Source organism: Coprinopsis cinerea (genome assembly GCF_000182895.1).
Source record: "Coprinopsis cinerea okayama7#130 chromosome 2 map unlocalized cont3.2, whole genome shotgun sequence".
Taxonomy (NCBI): domain Eukaryota; kingdom Fungi; phylum Basidiomycota; class Agaricomycetes; order Agaricales; family Psathyrellaceae; genus Coprinopsis; species Coprinopsis cinerea.
In genome coordinates, this window is record NW_003307543.1 from 75,102 (window position 1) to 94,977 (window position 19,876).

The 19,876-nt window shown below is 52.8% G+C and overlaps 4 protein-coding genes across 4 annotated transcripts; 2 read left to right on the top strand and 2 right to left on the bottom strand.

Moving 5' to 3' along the window:
- Nucleotides 1-481: 481 nt before the first annotated feature.
- On the top strand, nucleotides 482-2,983 carry CC1G_08284 (exo-beta-1,3-glucanase; the record flags this gene model as incomplete). The annotated part of the gene is made up of 10 exons (XM_001841088.2): nucleotides 482-751; nucleotides 804-879; nucleotides 933-1,198; nucleotides 1,262-1,289; nucleotides 1,348-1,438; nucleotides 1,492-1,577; nucleotides 1,627-1,889; nucleotides 1,942-2,150; nucleotides 2,209-2,425; nucleotides 2,476-2,983. 10 exons carry the CDS (start codon nucleotides 482-484, stop codon nucleotides 2,953-2,955), a joined length of 1,986 nt encoding a protein of 661 aa, XP_001841140.2. The 3' UTR covers nucleotides 2,956-2,983.
- A 308-nt stretch (nucleotides 2,984-3,291) lies between these two features.
- On the bottom strand, nucleotides 3,292-8,933 carry CC1G_08285 (HNWD1; the record flags this gene model as incomplete). Its single annotated transcript, XM_001841089.2, has 8 exons — nucleotides 3,292-7,184; nucleotides 7,237-7,374; nucleotides 7,424-7,619; nucleotides 7,795-7,929; nucleotides 7,987-8,033; nucleotides 8,098-8,243; nucleotides 8,304-8,442; nucleotides 8,498-8,933. 8 exons carry the CDS (start codon nucleotides 8,931-8,933, stop codon nucleotides 3,292-3,294), a joined length of 5,130 nt encoding a protein of 1,709 aa, XP_001841141.2.
- A 2,028-nt stretch (nucleotides 8,934-10,961) lies between these two features.
- On the bottom strand, nucleotides 10,962-12,276 carry CC1G_08286 (rab GTPase; the record flags this gene model as incomplete). Its single annotated transcript, XM_001841090.1, has 6 exons — nucleotides 10,962-11,048; nucleotides 11,185-11,639; nucleotides 11,702-11,803; nucleotides 11,900-11,966; nucleotides 12,034-12,110; nucleotides 12,231-12,276. The coding sequence occupies 6 exons, from the start codon at nucleotides 12,274-12,276 to the stop codon at nucleotides 10,962-10,964; spliced, it is 834 nt and encodes a 277-aa protein (XP_001841142.1).
- A 380-nt stretch (nucleotides 12,277-12,656) lies between these two features.
- CC1G_13817 (hypothetical protein) lies at nucleotides 12,657-19,099 on the top strand (the record flags this gene model as incomplete). The annotated part of the gene is made up of 13 exons (XM_002911736.1): nucleotides 12,657-12,685; nucleotides 12,744-12,879; nucleotides 13,053-13,164; nucleotides 13,334-13,530; nucleotides 13,830-14,306; nucleotides 14,401-14,516; nucleotides 14,571-14,603; nucleotides 14,653-14,764; nucleotides 14,886-15,098; nucleotides 15,149-15,297; nucleotides 15,429-15,543; nucleotides 15,611-15,677; nucleotides 15,729-19,099. The coding sequence occupies 13 exons, from the start codon at nucleotides 12,657-12,659 to the stop codon at nucleotides 19,097-19,099; spliced, it is 5,127 nt and encodes a 1,708-aa protein (XP_002911782.1).
- Nucleotides 19,100-19,876: the final 777 nt, after the last annotated feature.

Below are 19,876 nucleotides of genomic sequence, written 5' to 3' on the forward strand. Positions count from 1 at the left end.
CCAAAGCCCATTCTGCATCTACGTTACTCACTGCGTTTATTCTTACTTATCTTCGATTCTATTTACGACTTCTTTTCTTCTTCTGTACATACGCTAAGAGAATTCTAATCGTGTCGCTGAGAAAGTGGGGACAATGCAAGCTGTAAGCGGATTCCTAGCGCGGAGGGCCGCTCTCGATTCTCAGCCCGCTTCACAGTGGTAGTTACAGTAAGTATGATGTTCGATGTGACGACATATCGGCCTCAGTTAAACATTGTAAATGCAGATTTCCACTATGCTCCAAGAAGCCGAGCTTACATACTATCTCTCGCTATGCGCTTCTCAGTCCTATCTCGTTTCTCATGCAGCTGCGGGCAACGTCAGCACTCCCTCGTTCGATATATAGTCATATAGTCTCCTTTACTGGTTCCTAAAAACCAACCCAAATCTGCCATTCAAGTCGTCGCTTCAGTAACTCAAGGGCTCGGGATCAGCGGCACATATGGAAGACACAGCCCGTGCAGGCAGCTACTCTCCGTTTGGGACATGGGAACCTTCCCCTCGTCACTCGACTGGCAGCAAAGCGTTGCTATCTGAGGCATCAAGCGACGGATCCGTGACCAAGAAACCCCTTCATCGTCGTGTTTGGTTCATCATCTTATTTGCTCTTACGGTCATTGTCGTTCTGTTTCTGGCCATCTTTCTTCCAATATACTTCACCACTATAAAGCACTCTGATGATAGTAGTCCATCCTCTCGAGGAACGGCCCGGGTGCGTACCACTTTGTTTGAAGCACAGGGACTTTGGAACCTGACTATGATAGACTGGAGGGAATGGCTCCGAGATAACGGCGGAAGATGGGACGAAATTCGTATACTTGAATCCATTTGGAGGACACTGTGAGCGCTTCTTGGATCAAGCCTCGCTCTAACCCGCTGATCTTCGTGCCAAGGGGTGGATGATCCTGACGATCCGTTCAACAACGACGCGAGGCCAAACTCCTGGACTCCGCCGCTAAACTCTTCGTGGAAGTGGGGAGAGGACCGCATCTACGGCGTCAACCTCGGTGGTCTCTTCGTTTTGGAGCCCTTCATCTCTCCAGAGATATTTCAGAGGTACCCAGGGACGAAGGACGAGTATGAGCTTTCAGAGGCCATGGCTGCAGACGAGGCCAACGGTGGCTTATCCCAACTCGAAGAGCACTACGCCACCTTCATTGTAAGTCATTCCCACTCTCTTTCAACATGTGAGTTATTAGGAACTAAATGCCGTCTTCCACAGACAGAACAAGACATTGCCGAGATCGCAGGTAAGGGACTGTCCTTGCAATCACGAACCTTGACGTAACCTGTCGATTTGGCTTCCAGGCGCTGGTCTAAATTGGATCAGGGTCCCCATTGGATTTTGGGCGGTTGAGACATGGGAAGGGGAACCATTTTTAGAGAGGACGTCGTGGAAGTAAGCCACTCATCTCGTCAAGCACATGGGACATTGCTGAATACATCGTCTAGATATTTCCTTCGGATAATCAAGTGGGCTAGAAAATACGGCCTGAGAGTGGCCCTGGACCTACACGCAGTCCCTGGATCGCAAAACGGTACGTATCTACTCATTCGTAGATTCCTTTCCCTGAAGTGAGAATGCAGGCTACAATCACTCGGGAAGATTATCTCAAATTAACTTTCTGGCCGGGAACATGGGCATCGCCAATGCTCAGAGGACGCTCTATACCCTCCGCGTGTTTACTGAATTCATCTCCCAACCCGAGTATAGAGACGTGATTCAAGTGATTGAGCTCGTAAATGAGCCTTTGGCTGGGGAGATAGGTGCAGAGGCCCTGTCGAGCTTCTACCTGGAAGCGTACAACATGATTAGGAAGATCACAGGAACGGGAAACGGAAATGGACCGGTAAGCTTCATAATCTCTGAAAGGTCATGGGTGTTTTCTAACGAAGATGCAGTACATTGCTATATCCGACGGTCTTCAACCACTCTCATTGTGGGATGGTCTACTTCCTGGGGGCGACCGGGTTATCATGGACGGCCACCCATATTTCGCCTTCGGTGGCATAAACACTGCGCCCATAACAGAACCTGCCGAAGATGGGAAGGCTGGAGGGACGTGGCCGAAAGCTGCGTGTGATAACTGGGGACCCGCCTTCAACCACAGGTCTGTTCCCTATTATAGTGCGTATACAGCCCTGCAGCTCACTACTATTCCCTCTCAGTCGAAGGGCGATTGGCCCCACTGTCGGAGGAGAATTCTCAGCTGCACCTAATGATTGCGGCTTATTCTTACGGGGTGTTGGTATCGAATCACCGCACCCTCAATGTCAGGAGTACGATGACTGGGAGAATTACAATGCCACCATGAAAGAAGGATTGGAAAGCTTCATCACGGCCAGCTTTGACGCGTTGGGAGATTTCTTCTTCTGGACATGGAAGGTCAGTGACAAGTTTATCCCATTGGCGCATATCTGAGGATTCCCATGTAGATCGGTCCATCGATCGACGGTCGAGTAGGGACCCCCCTCTGGTCCTACAAGCTAGGACTCGAAAATGGTTGGATACCCAGAGATCCTAGAACCTCGATCGGGAAATGTCTAGCTCTTGGGGGAAATCAAGAGCCTTTCGACGGAGCCTACCCACCGTATCGCACGGGGGCTGATCCCTCACCCACCATTCCTGCCTCATACTCCTCACAATACCCCTGGCCACCTGCAGCCATCACGGGAGCCGCTGTTCCTGTAGAACTCCTCCCGACTTACACCAATACAGCATCGATCGTTACCCTGCCAGTAGAGTTACCGACAGGGACCCCCACTCCTCTTCCCAGTGGGCTGGACGGCTGGTTCAATGACGACGATGTGGAAGGAGGCCCAGCTGAGATTAGTGGATGCCAGTACCCCGACCGCTATACGGCAGAGTTCTCTACCATTCCCACTGCACCTTGTACAGGTCCCACTCCCGCCTAAAACCCTCTCTCGCACACGATGTTGGGGTGAACTCTTGAGGGCCGAACCCTTACGGACGACAATTTTAATGAAACAGACCATATTTATTATATTGATAGTCTACTCCAACAATCTTACCTACTAGTTGTATGACAATTGTCTCGCTACAATGTGGATTCAGTTGCGCGAAGGCTCGCATTCCACAAATAGGAGTTTGATGTCCTGAATTGGACAACACATCTCTTGGCGTCTGGTGGCACCTTCGAATCCGCGAGGGTGAACATGATTAAATTATGTACATTGTAAATATCATAGTTCCAAAAAATAATATACACACAAATGTCCCAAACAAAAGCCCTATGCCCAATCGTCTATCGGTTCAACACAACGATGCCACTCCGTACCGTGACAGAAATACGTCAGATCCAACTTCACAGGGTCCTCTGCAATGACTGCAGTATTCCGCGGCCACCACACCTCACTCCGACACCACGGTGGTACCCAAAGTATCAAACAGTCCACATAGTTGTTCCTCGACCGCACGATCCACCCATTCTGGTACCCTGAATCGTCGGCGAATTCCGCGGGTCGAGCATCTGCGAGATCGGACTGGATGTCGGAAGAGGACACGTCCCATACTCGAATCGTCTCGTCTTCTGCACTCGAGGCTAAACGCGTCCCGTCGTTGTTGAAGGCAACGGAGAAGATCGTCCCTGTGTGGCCTTCGAGGGGTCCCAGATGGAGAGTTCCACTCTCGACATTCCAAAGGTTGATGCTCTTATCGACGGAGGCTGATGCGAGGTACTGCCCGTCTCTGGAGATCGATAGACAGAGGATCGACTTGCGATGAGCTTCCTTGAGCACCCACACCACCTCACCAGACTCCGGATTCCAAAGCCGAATCGTACGATCGTTGGAGGCGGAGGCAAGGAACCGACCATCTGGAGAGAAGATGACGCAGTTGACGGACCCACCATGCCCTAACAGAGGCTCGCCGACAGGCTCAAGGGTTTCAGCATCCATAACCTGGATGGAATGATCCCTCGACGCAGACGCCAACCGCGTTCCATCCGCAGTGATAGCCAACGAGGTGACCCAACTGGTATGAGGAGCGTACGGCCCCGCAACCGTTTCCCCAGTCCCAATATTCCAGATCCGGACGGTAGCGTCGTAGGAGCTGCTGGCCAATCTGGTGCTGTCGGGGAACCAAACGAGGGAAGTGATGCCTCCTGCGTGCCCACGAAGGACCGGAATATGAAGCTTGCCGGTTTCGCTGTTCCAGATGCACAGTGTTTCATCATTATAACCGCCACCTGTGGCCATCAGTTGCCCATCCGGAGAATATGAAACGACCTCGACAGCGTGTTTGTGGGTTGGTGGGAGCGGGAAGCGGTACCAATGATGGCCATCCAAATCGTCGCGGTGGAATCCTATGGGCAGCTGGATGCCGGTCTCTGCATCCCACACACGCAGCGTTTCATCGTCCGAGCCTGAGGCAATGTACCTCCCATCCGGAGAGAAGCTGATCGACTTGACGTTGTCCTGGTGGGCGGGGATGTCGAGGAAAGGGGTGAGTGAGTACTCCGAGTCTTCCTTCTCAGATCCATCGGACTCGGTGGCGACTTCTGCATCCCAAACGGCGATCGTTTCGTCGCAGGATCCCGATAAGACGCGTTTGCCATCAGGCGAGAAAGCGACGGAGGTAACGCCATTCCAATGTCCAGTAAACTGGCCAACGATCGCGCCTGTCGATACCTCCCAGAGAAGAAGGATACCATCATACGCTCCCGAAATCAACCGACGTCCATCCTGAGAAAAGGCGATCGAGGTGACAGCGTCTGTATGTCCTTCGAGTGGGGCTCCGATGGGCGAGTTGGTGACAAGGTCCCACAGACGAATGGTCTCGTCTTCAGAAGCAGAGGCAATCGTCGTTTCATCCGGCGAAAACACGACACAGTTGATCGAGTTCGTGTGGCCTTCGAACCTGTTCAACACCTCCCCACTCGCCACATCCCAGACTCGAACGATCCTATCCGAGGACCCAGACGCCAGCCGCGCGCCATGGGAGGAGAACGCCAGGGTGTTCACAGGAGCGGGATGTTCGAGAATCTTGACAGGCCCGTGTTGAGGATCAGTCGCTAGTCGGAGGTGGATGGTGTTGTCGTAGGAGGCTGAAGCGATATAGATGCCTTTAGGGCAGAAAGCGATCGAACTGATGACATTGCGATGACCCGACAAAGGACCAGCGACCTCCTCCCCACTATCCGCATCCCAGACCCTGATGGTATAGTCATCGGACCCGGACACGACGAGCCGTCCATCCGGGGAGAACACAGCGGTGGTGACATAGCCCTCGTGTCCTTCCAGCGGACCAGACTTGGGGTCCCCCGTCTCGGCATCCCAAACGCGCACAGTCTTGTCATTCGAGGCCGAAACGATGAGTTTTCCGTCACGGGAGAAGGCGACAGAGTTGACAGCGTCGTCATGCTCATCCACTGAGAACACAATCCGTGGCCAGTCCACGCATCGACCTCGGGTGATCCTGATGGTTCTGGGGAAGTAAGGGAGGTACTGCCGAGCGACCAACGAGTTGGAGGGGGCGAAGGGGAGGGTGGAGATGTAGATATGGGGAGCACTTTGGGCCATAACGCCCGCGAAGGAACCGAGGTACTTGATAGCATCTTCAATGAAGGCGATGAGCGCTTGGTCTTCGCTCGGTTGAACCCAATCCAACAGCATATCCAGCATCGTAGACGCCGAATACATCTCCTCAATGATACTGAGCACCTCGAACCAATACAGCAGCTTCTCGTGGAGCAACTGTCGGACTAGATCGAGAATCTCTTCGTCAAAGGGAACCATCTGAACGTGGTCCATCCAAAAACAAGAAGCATAGTTGAGGGCCGGGGTGATGAAATGGGCGGCGCGAGCAGGGAGGTCGGGAACGGCGTCGTTGCGTTTGTGGGAGCTGGGGAAGTGGCAGATGTTGAATCGAAGCTCCTGGAGCATAAGCCGGAGGCTGACGATGGCGAGGTTGCGATGATGAGGGCCTTCTCGGATCCTGAATTCTTCTGGGCACGTTTCCGAGTTCAACAGAAACTCGGGGAAAGATTCGTGCTGGAAGCGCAAAAGGTTGCCATCGTCGAGGACGGAACGGAGGCCCTTGCGGATGAACTCGACCATGGAAGCGGAGTAGGGAAGGAGGTGGATGCAGTCTTGTTCAGAGAGTGGGCGTTTGGCGAAGATCATCACTCCGACGAGGTCTTGGAACGCTTGGACGACTTCTGGTGTGGGGTTGCGGAACGACATCTCGAGGACGCGGGAATAAAGATCGTCTACATCGCCCAGGGTTCCGTTCCCCTCCAACAGGAGCTGGAGTTGCGAGGTTGGTTCTCCGAGGTTGACGAATTCGACAGCGGTTTTGGCCCATAGGAAGAGACCGGCCGCCCTGGTTGTCAGGTCCTCAATAGCGACAGGACCTGGCCAATCAGAAGGAAGTGAGTCGTAGTCTTCGGCAATCTTGGAAAAGCGGTATGTGAGGTAGTGTCGAATGTCATCCGATGCCTTCTTCTTGACAGTCACGCCGGTGGAAAGATCAATGATTTCGGAAAAGGGGGTTAAAACCTTGGTTATGTCGTCCTCGATCCGGCTAGTGAGGATGAGTTTGAAGTGGGTTGGGAGCTGCGGCCAGCGCTTGAGGGTTTGGAGCAGGGTGGCACGGTGAATGGAACGTCGACCATCTCGACCCCCACATTCGTCCAGGGCGTCGATAACGATGACAGGCAAGCGCCCGGATGGGATATCCCGGCACTCCCGCAGCGGCTCCTCTATCAGCTCTCGAAACAGCACCCTCACATTGGACGTCTCCACGTCCACATCCTCCTCCCTGATCCTCTCAACAATGATCCTCCGCACCGACGGGTACAGCCTTGCCAAATCATAAGCAACGCTCCTCCACAAAGCGTTCGCTGTCGAAACCGTCTCTTGGTCGCGCTGGAACACGAATCGAGCGCCCAATCGGTTGAGATCGCGGAGCTGGTTGACGATGGTGGATGCGATTGCTGTTTTTCCGGCACCGGGGAAACCCCGAATCCACAGGACGTTCGACGCTTCGAGGTCGTGTACCCATTCGTCGATGGCGGAGAGGACGCTCAACCTCGTGCCCTTCATGCATTCCGAAAATGGATAGGAGGTGAACTCGAGACCTCGAGGTTTGAGATCTTGGAGGATTTGATCGTCTTCATTGGATGCTGATAAAGGGTCAGTGAGAGCGTCCGTGAGTAGGAGGGAGAGCCTACCCACCTAGGCGCTGGAGAAGGTCTTCGATGCCAACTGTCGACTGCACGGCCAGGCCCCGATCAAACTGCTCCTGGAATCTATCATAACGCTTCTTCAGGATGTCAACTTCATCCCTAAAGAAGGACGTTTTGAATGCTTTATCTAGGCGCCTGTTAGCTTATATCTGATGACCGGTGAATTGGATAATCACCTGTACGACTTCTGTTCGTATACTTCAGGATAAAGTTCGTCGTATCCTCCATCAAAGGTCTAATGTCTTCCAAAGCCCGCTTCAACTGAGCCAGGCGCGCAAACTGTTCAACATCCTCAATGTATCCAAGCGTCCGCGCCATACTCTCTGCTAGTCCAACAACGATCCTGTCGCATCTTTCAGATTGTTCCAAATGCTGTGTGGAAATCAAGGATTGTAAAAAAAAAAAAGTAGAACTGACAGGAGAATGGGAGTTACAGACCTTATACGCCACTTTGACAGTGGAAAGAATGGCTTTGGCGATGGGATCAATCTAAATGGAGGACAGATTGGCGCTGGAAGACCTAAAAAAAGCGAGAAAAAGGACATACCTCACTGAAGGCAGCGCCGTAATGAACGAGGTGCTCCAAGAAATGCCTCGATTTCCCGAGATGGTCTAGGGCACTTCTTATCTCCCTCGCCTTATCATGAGCATTCTGCAGATTAGCTTGCAAGGGTTCGACATCCTGGGGGTTCTCCGTGAGCTGGAGCCACTAAAGAGTGTATGTGAACGAACGACTGACCGCCACCACATCGACGATAATTAATGGATCCTCGTGTATGATGAGTTCTGCGAAAAAGGGTTGATTATAAGCGTGTGGTTTCCAACTTTCGAGTCTGACAGATTGGCGCACGGTATGTGGTGATATCGTCGTGAAAAGCAGGGATTACGTCCGCGACTTCGTCATATGAGACTGGGACTTCCACCAGGACTGGGTTCTTCGGCCATCGTCGGCGTTTTCGTACTTGAAGAGAGATATTCGTATCCCCACGTATCGTTCTAAGTAATGGAGACGCGTCAAAGAAAGCAGAATCGTAAACTGGATGCACCGTGACATACAGATGCGGCTTGAGATTCCAGCGCAGAGGGTCCGCCGAATCCCCACGAACGAATGGGAGCTTCAAGAACTCGGATCCGTTCTTGAATAATCGAACTGAAACGGGCTGCTTGCTGGCGGTGCTCAGGAGCACGGTTATACCTGCAAGGGAGACGCATTCAGAAGAGCGTAGTATGCTGTGCATCGACCGACTCACCGGAGATTTGAACGGATCTCAAAGGAGACCTGCCTTCGGGCTCCGCAGTCACTGGTTTAACAAAAGTACCGTATCTGATCTTCTCGTCGTCCAAGTGGTGCAGTTTGAGCGGTGGGCTGGATGGGTTCAACAGGGTCGACGAATCCGAGAATGTAATCGATGGTAGGGTGGTCGATCGAGGAAAGAACTTGTCCTTTCCATCTTTCAGGCGGACAGCTTGCACTGACGGGGTGGGTGACCCCGAGGCTGAAGGCGATGGCGACAACTCAGCCTGCTCAGCATAGACGGACCCGTCGCTGCTCAGCGTCCTACTCTTCACGCGTGGACTCGATCCACTGCGAAAAAACGAAAAGGGTGGCGATTGGAGGAAACTGGGCGATTTTCGCTCGTCTGGGGCGCTTACGGCGGGTCGGTCCTCTCGTTCCATAGTGGACATGGTGGTGGCATGGGAGAGAGTTTGAAGCTGTTAGCGAAGGCGAAGTTTGCAATGTGGTATTGAAACTGGGTATGGCGGTGATGGCTGATGGCGACATGTGGACTTCGCTGTGCGATGAGCCCGGAAATAACCATTGGGTCCGTGATGGAATCAGCTGCGGGGAATAGGGGCCCTGAGTCTGAGAGGTCTATAAGTATCAATGCAAGGCGCAGGCTGCCGCTGATTCAGTCAAACACATTTGCCCTGGAAATGCAGGAGTTGAGCCTCAGCAAAATGCTATAATTCTGGTTCCTAGCATGAAGCACAGCGGGTGTCATAAAACCTGATCAGGGCAAGTCGCATCGATCGCGACATCTTCCTGCCATCCGACGAACGTACTTAGAGGTAGAGGGAGGATAAGGCGAAGGTCGATCTCGCTCCAGTGAAGCTCAAAGTGGGGTTCTGACACGTCTCAATGACATAACCCATCGCTTTGATATAGAACACATTCCCTAGAATTCGACGCTGGATTATATCCATGGGCTCCCCCGTCCGCTTTTAAATTCAGGGAAGGCACCGGCGCCCTAGTCTGAGTCGCGACCTAACAAGCATCACCCACGATATCTACTCTGTTCAAGGAAAGCAAAACTGCATCCAGTGCCCAATAAGCGCCCGTTCCCACGGCCTCTTGCTGTTAAACGAGTCGACCAGAACACTTTTGAAGTTGAAGCCTCGCGGAAACGTTACATAAACGGCGAGAATACACAATTGACATCGGTAGCCCCGAGTCTCAAGAGTCAGACTCGGCCCACCACCCAGAACTCAAATGTCGGGGGTGTGGTATATTTGGGCGCCTTCAACCCGAGGACGCCTGCATTGTGGACGCTCTTTGAAGCAGATCCAGACCCCAGTGCTCGCTGAAAATATATTTTTCAGCTCAGCTTGAGTTGCGTAGTAGCTTTGGTATCATCTTGACTTTACAGTATACTTCAGGGCGGTATCATCATCTATCCAATATTACGGAAAGCTGAAAGAAACGACGATTCAGAAGGCAAACATGACCATATCGAACGATCGAAAACCGGGTTAATGTATACCCATTTTAGGCAGTGGACCTACCAAAATTAGCTTACCATCCCTTTTACTGTCACGGTTTTCTCAAAGGTTTTTTCCCGCGGAATATGTAGTATGTATTCGAGATCACCTGTGCGTATGCAACTCCGTCACCGCCAGTGAACGGATGATTCAGAAGGTAAGCTTGGCCATAACGAATCCTCCGGCACCGGGTCCTATGCATATAAACCACGCACGACCCTTACCGTCTTCAAGTAATCAAGTAGCGCTGACTCATGACGGGCATCAACCTGAAACTGGGTGAGCACTTGGGGCGCCCAATCGACTCCCTACCTACCACCAAGAGAGATAGATGGAATACATAATACATAACCCAGTCTCATCCACATCCACATCCACATCCACAGACAAAAAACACAAACACTGACATTAAGAGAAAGAGAAAGAAATCCGGAAGACAGGAAGGAACCTAGAGATACAGGGAATAAGGGATTAAAGTAAGAAACGACGAACCGATAACAAAGGGGACAACGGGGGGTAAGGTAAGGTAACAAATGGCCCGGGAATCCGACAATGATGAAGAGAGAAAGGAAGAGAGAGAGGGGGGGGAGAGGGGGGGAGACAGAGAGAGGGACGACGATATGTAGTAAGGAAGACAGTGGCAATGGAGGTGAATGACGTCCAGGATTCCGTTAATTGAGAATAGATAGTTACAAAGTGGTTCGTTGCTCTCGTGATGTCGTATTCATGGCGTTTCGGTTTCGTGGTGTTCTGAGCTGCGCCGGGGGTATGATTCTGAAGCAGATCGGGGCCGAGGTTGAAAATAGAATAGAATAGGATACGGAGAGGCCAATGGAAGGCTTCAGGCAACCTCTAGACACAGAAAGAGAGAAAGAGAGAGCGAGTTGGTGTTCTGTGTGCATGCGTGTGGACAATTAGCGGGGTGGTCGTCCATCCGAAGATAGCCCGGCACAATCACGAAGAACAACACCCCCCACTCGAGGCACTATTCTGCTCCAGCGTCAAATCCGTATTGGGTTTCGAGAGCTTCACACCGGGCGACTACAAAAAAACATACACCTCGTCAGTCTCCAGGGCACATCGCACAAAGGGTGGAAAAACGGGGGCAAAAGGAAAGAACTCGTGGTCGCACCAATAGCATTGAAAACAAAAGGAATAAACAGGCAGACAGACGTACCCGGTCGTCATCAAACACCCCTCTCCGGATCTTGCCCAAAATATCCCTGGAAGCTTCCACGAAAGCTAGCTCGACGTTCTGACCCGATTTGGCACTGGCTTCGACGAAGAGCAGGCCTTCCTCCTTGGCCCACTTCTCCCCTTCCTCCCTTGATACCTCCCGCACCTTCGATTGCCCGGATGGTTTACGCGAATGGCCTTTCACGGTACCGCCGGAGCCGGACTTGCGTGAGTTTGTCCCTGTACCGCTTGAGGTTCCTGTGGAATTGGATTGGGATTGGGAGTCGGAGGGTGGGTCGGTCGCGGTGGAGGTGGAGGTGGAGGCGGAGGCGGAGGAAGCGTCGGCTATGTCGTCGTCGCCGCATAAATCGACTTTGTTCCCGACGAGGATGCAGGTTAGGTTTGGATCTGCGTGTTCGCGGACGTCTTTCAGCCAGTTCCGGGCGTTGAGGAAACCTAGTTTGGGAGAGGGTGTCAGGGTTGGGGTATGAAAGAGATTGGGTATGGAATGGGCGCACTCTTCCGCGATGTTACGTCGTAGACCAGTAGGCAACCTGCGGCTCCTCGATAGTAGGACCTCGTTATGGCTCGAAATGATTCGGTGCCTGCTGTATCCCAACCTGGTTCATCGAGAGATTCGAGTAAGTACACGGTCCCAAAATACGTTTGACAGTAGAACTTGTGTGTGTCAGGATGGACAGTCAAGAACGACGTACATTGCAATTTCACCACCTTGTCTTCCTCCGGGATAGTGATAAGTTTCGATCCAAACTCCACTCCAAGCTACACAACAAAGAACACATACTCATCAGTGCTACAAATCCAACACTCGAAAACAAAGGCAACGTACTGTAGGATCAGGGTTGGCCAAAAAGCGTTGGTCCGTGAGCCGTATTAGCAGCGACGACTTGCCCACCGCGGCGTCACCTGGTAATCATGTAGAAAGAGGGGAGAAACGAGAGAAAATGTCAGATGTCAGCGACCTCGCTAACTACCTCTGTGAATGATAGATACTCAACAGATTGAAAGGTGGACTATTGACCATACCTGTGATGATGAACTTCAAAACATAGTGCCATGCGATTCCAGACATCTTCCCAATTCAGAATCCTCTCCACACTGCTCTCAGGCTGCTCGCTGTTCAGAATCGTCTAGATCGTCGTCGGGGTCGTCAATTCCTCCTCAGTGCCTTTCTCCGTCGTCGATGGTGGTTGTAGCCCAGGGTAAACAGGACAAGGGGTCGGTCGTGGTTAGAAACAAAGGGATATAACAGTTGCCTTGGAAGTGGGCGTTTGAGGTTTCCGTCGCGATCATTTCTGGGGAAAACGGATTACATCATCGAAGTTTGCGTGACATGTAGCTCGCGTGACTTTCACGTGGGAGCCGGACTGTTCCGAGGGGTGTCGTTGGCTTTGCTGTCGTCGACGTCGGGACCCAAATTTCGCCAGGTTCACCACTAGACCAACAACGACCATGACCGCCGCCTGGAGGAGCGTTTTCACGTATGTCACAACTGACTCATATTCGCTATACAATCGTTAATTGATTATATTGCGACAGTTACAACAAGTTTGCGCAAATTACTGCTCGTGCAGTGCGCAACTCTCTGAAGGAGGAGCAGCGTGTTCTCGCTGAGAAGCGTGGCCAGACGTCGGTCCGATACCAGCAATGGCAGAACGGAAAGGGTGGTCCTCAGGTGCGTCATCGTTAAATGCGTTCGTTGTGTGACAACTTCTGACTGGACTTGTAATGCTGTGTGTAGGTCACTTTGGGCGAGGAGGCGGCTGCCACCAAGGCATAGAAGAACGAACAGTCGTCGCAAAACACGTTTCATCCGCTACTTTAGAACACCGCACGTATACACTGTAGTTCTGGTGCAATCCAACCGGCTTCTCCCTCGCTACATCCATCCATCCATCCAATTCACCAATTCATACCCGTACCCATATCCGGATTTGTGGTTATGACTTGACTCTTGAAGGTTGACCTTACACCGCGCGCTTGAAGCATAACTGTCCACACGAGATGGAAGGGCGATTGTATTCACCGATCGAGGACACATTGTGTGACCGTGTCAGAGGGTCGTACAACCATTGAAGCGGGCACCCTATCCTGGGGTATTAGGTTTCATGTTTACCGGTTGCCCGCAGGAACTTGCGCTTCGCTCGCCCACCTGGTGCCCACTGCCTACAAGCAAACCTTTTCGCCCTTGACCCTTGCGACCTTGACCCTTGATCTCAGTCGCCCTTTCCCGTTCCCAGACAGGGCCTTGAGGTTGACGCGTAGGGCCCTGCGTCGCCAGGCCATTCGGGACGTGCATAGTTCTCCAGTCGTCAGACTAAATCAAGTAAAACCAACTTGGACAGTGGACTAAGCGATGCAATGTGACGAAAGGATACGAAGACTGCCTTGTTTGTTATTGGCCCCACACCCGGAGCGCCCGGAGGATGCCATTGACAAGGACGCCTCGAGCCTCGAGGCGTCTTACCACTTGATCATCACCACCATCATGCTTACTTACTATCGATATCCATGTTTCTCGCGTTCCCTTTGAGACTTGTTCACGGACTTGACTCACGTCTCTACGGGGCCTGGCCATCCACATCTACCTCTGTCGAAGTCTCACTACATAAATCCCCGCCCTAGCGACACATCGTTACCAACCCATTAATTGACCTGACGCCCAACTTGGATACCTCAGGATCAGGAAGTAGGAGCGGGAGTCGGGGTGGCAGGATTGATAGAGCGCTTGGTCGGATCTCTGGGATCTCGAGAAGAGTCTTCCGCCTATCGAGTTCGGGTTCAAGTTCGAGGGCTAGTGGAACTGCGGATACCATCCAAACGAGTTCAATCTCGAAGGCTTCCCCGGGGTCTACGCCGGGAAAAGGTGATTTGCCTGAAACGACTAGCTCCATCGAAACCACCCTCGAGATCTCCATAACTGAGGGTTTCTCAAACTCGACTGGGTCTACCTTTAGGAGAAGCGCGGATGTAGAACAGGATATTGCGCGGTTACAGCTGGGGTATGTTCTGCAGGAGAACGAGGAGTTGAAGGCGTTGGTTGAGGGGTTAATCGAGCTTTCCGAGATCGTTCGTTCCTCAAAGGTAGCAGAGATCTCCGAGGTACGTCCATTCCATCTCTAAACCGCATCCCAGAGTAGCATTTACTGTAGTACTAACCTCCCTTCAATTCATCCGGTACCACTACTACATCCAGTTGGAGGAAACATTCCAAGCCTCAGCTCGTTTTACGCTCCACTTGGCCGTATTATTGAATGCAGATAGGGAGGAGAGTAGAGCGGTTGGTGTCGTAGCTGCCAAAGCCTTCTCCAAGTAAGTCACTATTTAAGTTTACAAGCTGCCATTCTATTCGAACACACCTCCAAGAGTCATGATCACTGGAGGTTCCTTCGAATGTCTGTATGTCGTCCTTAGCGGAGAGCTGAGATGTTTTTGTTGTACTTGCTAGGACGATCCAGGAAGCCAAGGAGCGGTTAACAACGCAAGTTTCGGAAGATGACAAGGAGGAGGTGAAGAAGGAGGTGAAGAAGGCGCTTGGGGATGGGATGAAGGAACTCGAGGTACTTACTGCCCTACTTGCGGCCAGCTTCCCATTCTCTTGCTCACCTGTGTACTTCTCTCTCTCTCTCTCTTTTCACCCTGGTCTACCAACCGTACTCCCTCCTGTATGTCTGTATGCAGATCTCGCACCCAGAACTCCTCAACGCGGCGCACCAAGGCGATCCCAACCACCCTAATAAGCCACCATCGACTAGCCTCTCGCGCATCTTCCATCCCCTTCTAGCATCCAGCATAACCGTCCTAGACACGCTCAAAGATGTCAGCCAGGTTACACCTGAACCGGCTCTGAAACCTGTGTTTGGGAGTGTGGTGGTACTGTTGAAAGCTGTCGAGGTGAGTAACCTTCAAACGCTCCGCCATGTTGACTACTTACCCCTCTTTAGCAAACTCGAGCAAACGCAGAAGAAATCCGCCAAATCTGTAGGATGGCGGGAAGTTTTGCGGTTTCCCTCGCCCCAGTTTGCATGGACAAGAGCCTCGTGAATGCGAAACTTTCTCCTCGATTTTACAGGTGTTTGGAAATATTCGAGAGGTGCGTTGTTCGAACTTCGAATTTCTTGTGGGCAGCTTCTCTGAATTTTGTTGATTAAATAAAATGCTTTTCTCTCTCTCTCCGATGGTGCGTCGATGGATACCTAGCTCTCTGTCAAATATCAGCCACAGATGTTTCGAGCTCAGCAAGAAGAATGTCGCGCTCAGGTTCCTGCAGAACTCGGCGGACAAGGGCGAGATAGATTCGTTGCGGTTGGAATTAGAACATTCCATTCAGAAGTTCCAGGTGCGTGCCTACGCCCATGACATCCCTTCGAGGTCAAAGAACTGAGACTGACATTCGACTTTCGCAGATCGAAAACCAAGTCCTGATGCAATTCGACTTGAAAGCGTTCTCGGATACTATCCACGAGAAATTAGGTACACTCCCTTCAATCTAAGGCTCCACTCCCCCTCTAATCTACCTTTTAGACCAAGACGCAGTCACAGCCCTCCCCACACCACCCACGCACGTCGGGCTCACCGACGACTACCTCGAACACAGCCGCACCCCAACCCTCCAATCTATCCTCCAATGGCTCGACTCCACCGCCTCCCCTTCTCTCGTCCTCTGGCTCCACGGCGGCCCCGGACTCGGCAAATCCACGCTCACCCACAAACTCGTCGACACCCTCCGCGGCGGCGGGCGCCTCGCCTCCTTCGCCTTCTTCACCCGGGGGAAGAACAGAGATGTCATAACGACGATTAGGATGATGGGGCGGGAGCTGGCTGGGATGCACCCACGGGCGTATGCGTGTGTGGCGAAGGCTGCGAGGGGGTGTAGCTCGGGGCATGGAAGTGTGCTGGAGTATTTGCAGGCGTATATCCTTGATCCGGTGAGGGAGCTTAATCTCCCTTACTCCCTCCTTGTCGTGCTGGATGCGTTGGATGAGTGGGAGCACTGTGAAGCGCTCCTTAAGCAACTCGAGAACCTCTCTTCGTCTCCTTCACCATCTACTTCCTCTTCTTCTTCCCCCAACGCACGTCCGAGTCCCACCCACCACCCAGTCAAATTCCTCCTCACAAGCCGGCGCACCCAAACGATCACACGAGCCCTGCGCAACGTCCCCGCCCACACACTCGAGCTTCCTCCACTCTCTCAAACAGTAATGCAAGTCTATTTCGAGAAAAGGTTCCAAGAGATAGACTGGGACGGGCGGAACCCGCCTTCGAGTGCGGCCGAGAGGCTTGCGGAGCTTTCGAATGGATTACCGGTGTGGGGTGCGACAGTCTGCGCGATCCTGTCGTCCGACTCGTTCAATCGTCCACCTGCGTACGTCCTACTGGAGGAGATCCTCGCTTCTGGCAGTCGAGTAAGCGCGGATAAGCGTCTGTGGACTTTATATCACACTGGACTTTCGGGGCTGCTCACACCGGATTCGAATACCGAGGAGGATCGGGAGATCCTAATGAAGGTTCTATCGCATATGTTTGTTTTACAGGAATCCGTGAGTGTCTCGGCGTTTGCGAACTTGGTGCAGCTACCGGAGATGACGGTTCGGAGGGTGCACGAGAGGCTGCAGGCGCTGCAGACGAGGGGTACGTTCTCCAAGGACACGATCGAACCCATGTCTAGCCGGTTCCATGCGTCGTTTATGGACTTTCTCACCGCCCCTTCCACTCCCTCTCCACCGCTCGCTTCCCCGTATTCCGTCTCGAATTCGAATTCCTCTGCCACCAGCTTCAGACTGGATGTGGCTGAAGCCCATCGTCGCGCAGCAGAGAGGTGCCTCGCATTGGTTATTCAAGTTGGCACCTCCGATTCTTCTTTATCGGCCACTGGTACACCGCTTCCTCGCCGCGGTCTGCATCGCTATGCGATCAAGTATTGGCCGTACCATGTGGCCAATGGGACAGATAGGTTTCAACCTCTGCCAGAAACTTTGGAGGCCCTGTTGGAGAAGTTTACGCCAGCCGTTGCGGAGTGGTGGATGGAGAAGCTGGTACAGGAGAAGGTCGTCGCCCAATCAGTCGACTATGTGGAGAGCGAGGGCGAGGATGGGGATGGGGATGGGGAGGACGAATCAGAAGAGGGCGAACCTGACGATGCAGTGGAGGACGATGCCCAAGCCGTAGTGGACCGTCTGGCAGAAGTCGCCGATATGGCCAACGACGAGTACTCCATCGGGGATCCAGGCTGGTGGTGGTGGAACGTCCACTGTCTCGAAGTCGCTGTGCGCATCCAAGTCCACAAACCCGACATTGACAACTGGGTAGACCTTGGCTGGTGCTACGCCAACGCGCACCAATCAACGGCTTCGTCCAAGTACCTCGACGACGCACTCGCCATCTTCCGACACGCAGTGGGGATGAAGCGCAGCTGGAGGACGCTCGACAGTCTAGGCCAAACGCTCTCCTCCATCTTCGAAGATCGGAACGACATGAACGCGCTCGAAGAATCCATCTCCCTCCATCGGGAATCTCTCGCCGACACTTCCTCGTTGAAGCACAGCGAACACGCAACCTCGTTGGTGAACGTCGGCACCGCTCTGCAATGGCGGTTCGACAGATTAGGGAGGAGTGAGGATTTGGACTCTGCGATCCAGCTGTACCGCCAGTCACTCACACTCGTCGCGGACGACGACCCCGAGAAACCGATCTCCATCATCAACCTTGGCAATGCACTTTGCGCTCGCTTTGTTCGGCAGAGTATTGTCGAGGACCTCGACGAGGCTATACGACTCCTCCGATACGGGCTCGAGATCTGCCAAAGCGACGAAGGAGGTGACACCAAACCGAGGCTACTCACGAACCTCGTGCAGATCTTGCGCTTCAGCTACTACAAACGAGGCAACATTGGTGACTTGGAGGAGGCTATCCGGATAAACCGAGAAGCGCTGACCCTGGATCGCGGCCAGGGTCGACGCCACTCCCTCATTTGCCTTGTTGGCTGTTTGACAGCCTGGTTCGAGCGCTCCGGGGATCTGCAAGACATCGACGAGGCGATTCGAATTTCGAGGGAAGCCCTGGCCATGTGTCCTGGCAAACACTCCGAGCGGTATGGGGCATTATTGGATCTAGGGAGCAGCCTCAAGGCTCGGTTCTTATCGCAGGGAGGAACGGAAGAGCTCGAAGAAGCGGTATTGGTGAACAGGGAAGCGCTGGAGCTTTGCGCGGGGAATCACTCATTTCGTTACCTCGCGTTGACGAACCTCAGCATCACGCTACGGTTGCGATTCGACTTGCTGGGTGATGGAGACGACTTGGACGAGGCGATCTCCCTTGCTTCGGAGGCGTTGTGTCTCTGTCCTCACCCTCATAGTGGTCGTTCCTCTGCACTGGTGGCCTTGGCTGAAGCTTTTCAAACTCGATTCATCCAGGAGGTGTCAGAGGAAGACATCGAACAGGCCATCAAACTCGGTCATGAGGCGCTGGAATTACGGCTAGGTGCTGATCCTGAACGCTGGGAGGCACTCACCAGCCTGGCGAAAGCGCTCGAAATGCGGTTCATCCACCAAAATGACGAAGGCGAGGACGATGACAGGGAGGAAGCGATATCGCTGAACCGAGAAGCTGCTGCCTTGTGCCCGCCTCCACATCCAGGTCGATGGAGGACGCTGACCAACCTTGCTAGCTCTCTCCTCCAAGGTCGGGACGAAGAGGGTCTGCTACTGGAACGGGTCGAGGAATCTGTGAACCTGAATCTGGAAGCGCTCTCCCTATGCCACCGTCACCACCCATATCGGCGTCTTGTCTTGGCCAATCTGGGGAGGGCACTGAGAAGGCGTTTCCAGCTTACACAATCCTCGGAGGACATCGGAGCGGCGATCCCATACTCAATGGCTGACTGCAAGCTAGGGTAGTTTACACATACTAATAGTGCCAAGTCGAACGGCGAACGGTAACGTGACCCTAGTCGCGTGAAATTAAGCGCGCGCGTTGGACTTTGAAATTTGATCATCGACCAAGATCACAGCGCCCGAGACGTCGACCACTCCAGCCTGCTCTCCAGGTGCAGAGCACATCCGATGTCGTTACTCAGGTGAGCTGGCCAACAACGAGTCTAGACAAAAAACAAAGGACAAAAAAGATCAGCGGAGATGAAATCTTTGACATCTGTCACAACGCGTGTTCCTCGTAGGTGGATCATCCCGCTCATTGAGGCATCTGTGGGCGTCGACACACGTCTTCTCCGAGTAAAGCTTGTCAAGGAGAAAAAGTTTTTTGTCGCCTTTCTTGGGACAAGAAGAGGCGCTTTGACCTGATGGATACATTCAGGCCCGTTAGGTAGGGATAGCGTAATGTAGGGTGCGGGAATCCTTGGAGAGGAATGAATGGGAGAGTAACTCCAGGGTGACTAGTAGATAGAGCTCTGATGAGAGGAATTACAAAAAATCGGACATTGGGAGTGTAGGGGAAGGGCACGGATCGGTGGGCCCCTCCAACACTGTCGCTTCTATTCTGTTCCCACCGAGACCGCGTGTTTCGCCATCAGTTCCTCTTCAACCAAGTCTGCGCGGCCAGCGTAAAACAAAATTCAACACAGCGGCGAATAGTTTTTTGGATTGATTTGAAAAGATGGAATGTCCCTCAATGGTCGCTTGCGCAGTGGGAAAGGAACAGGAGGGTAATTAAGACAT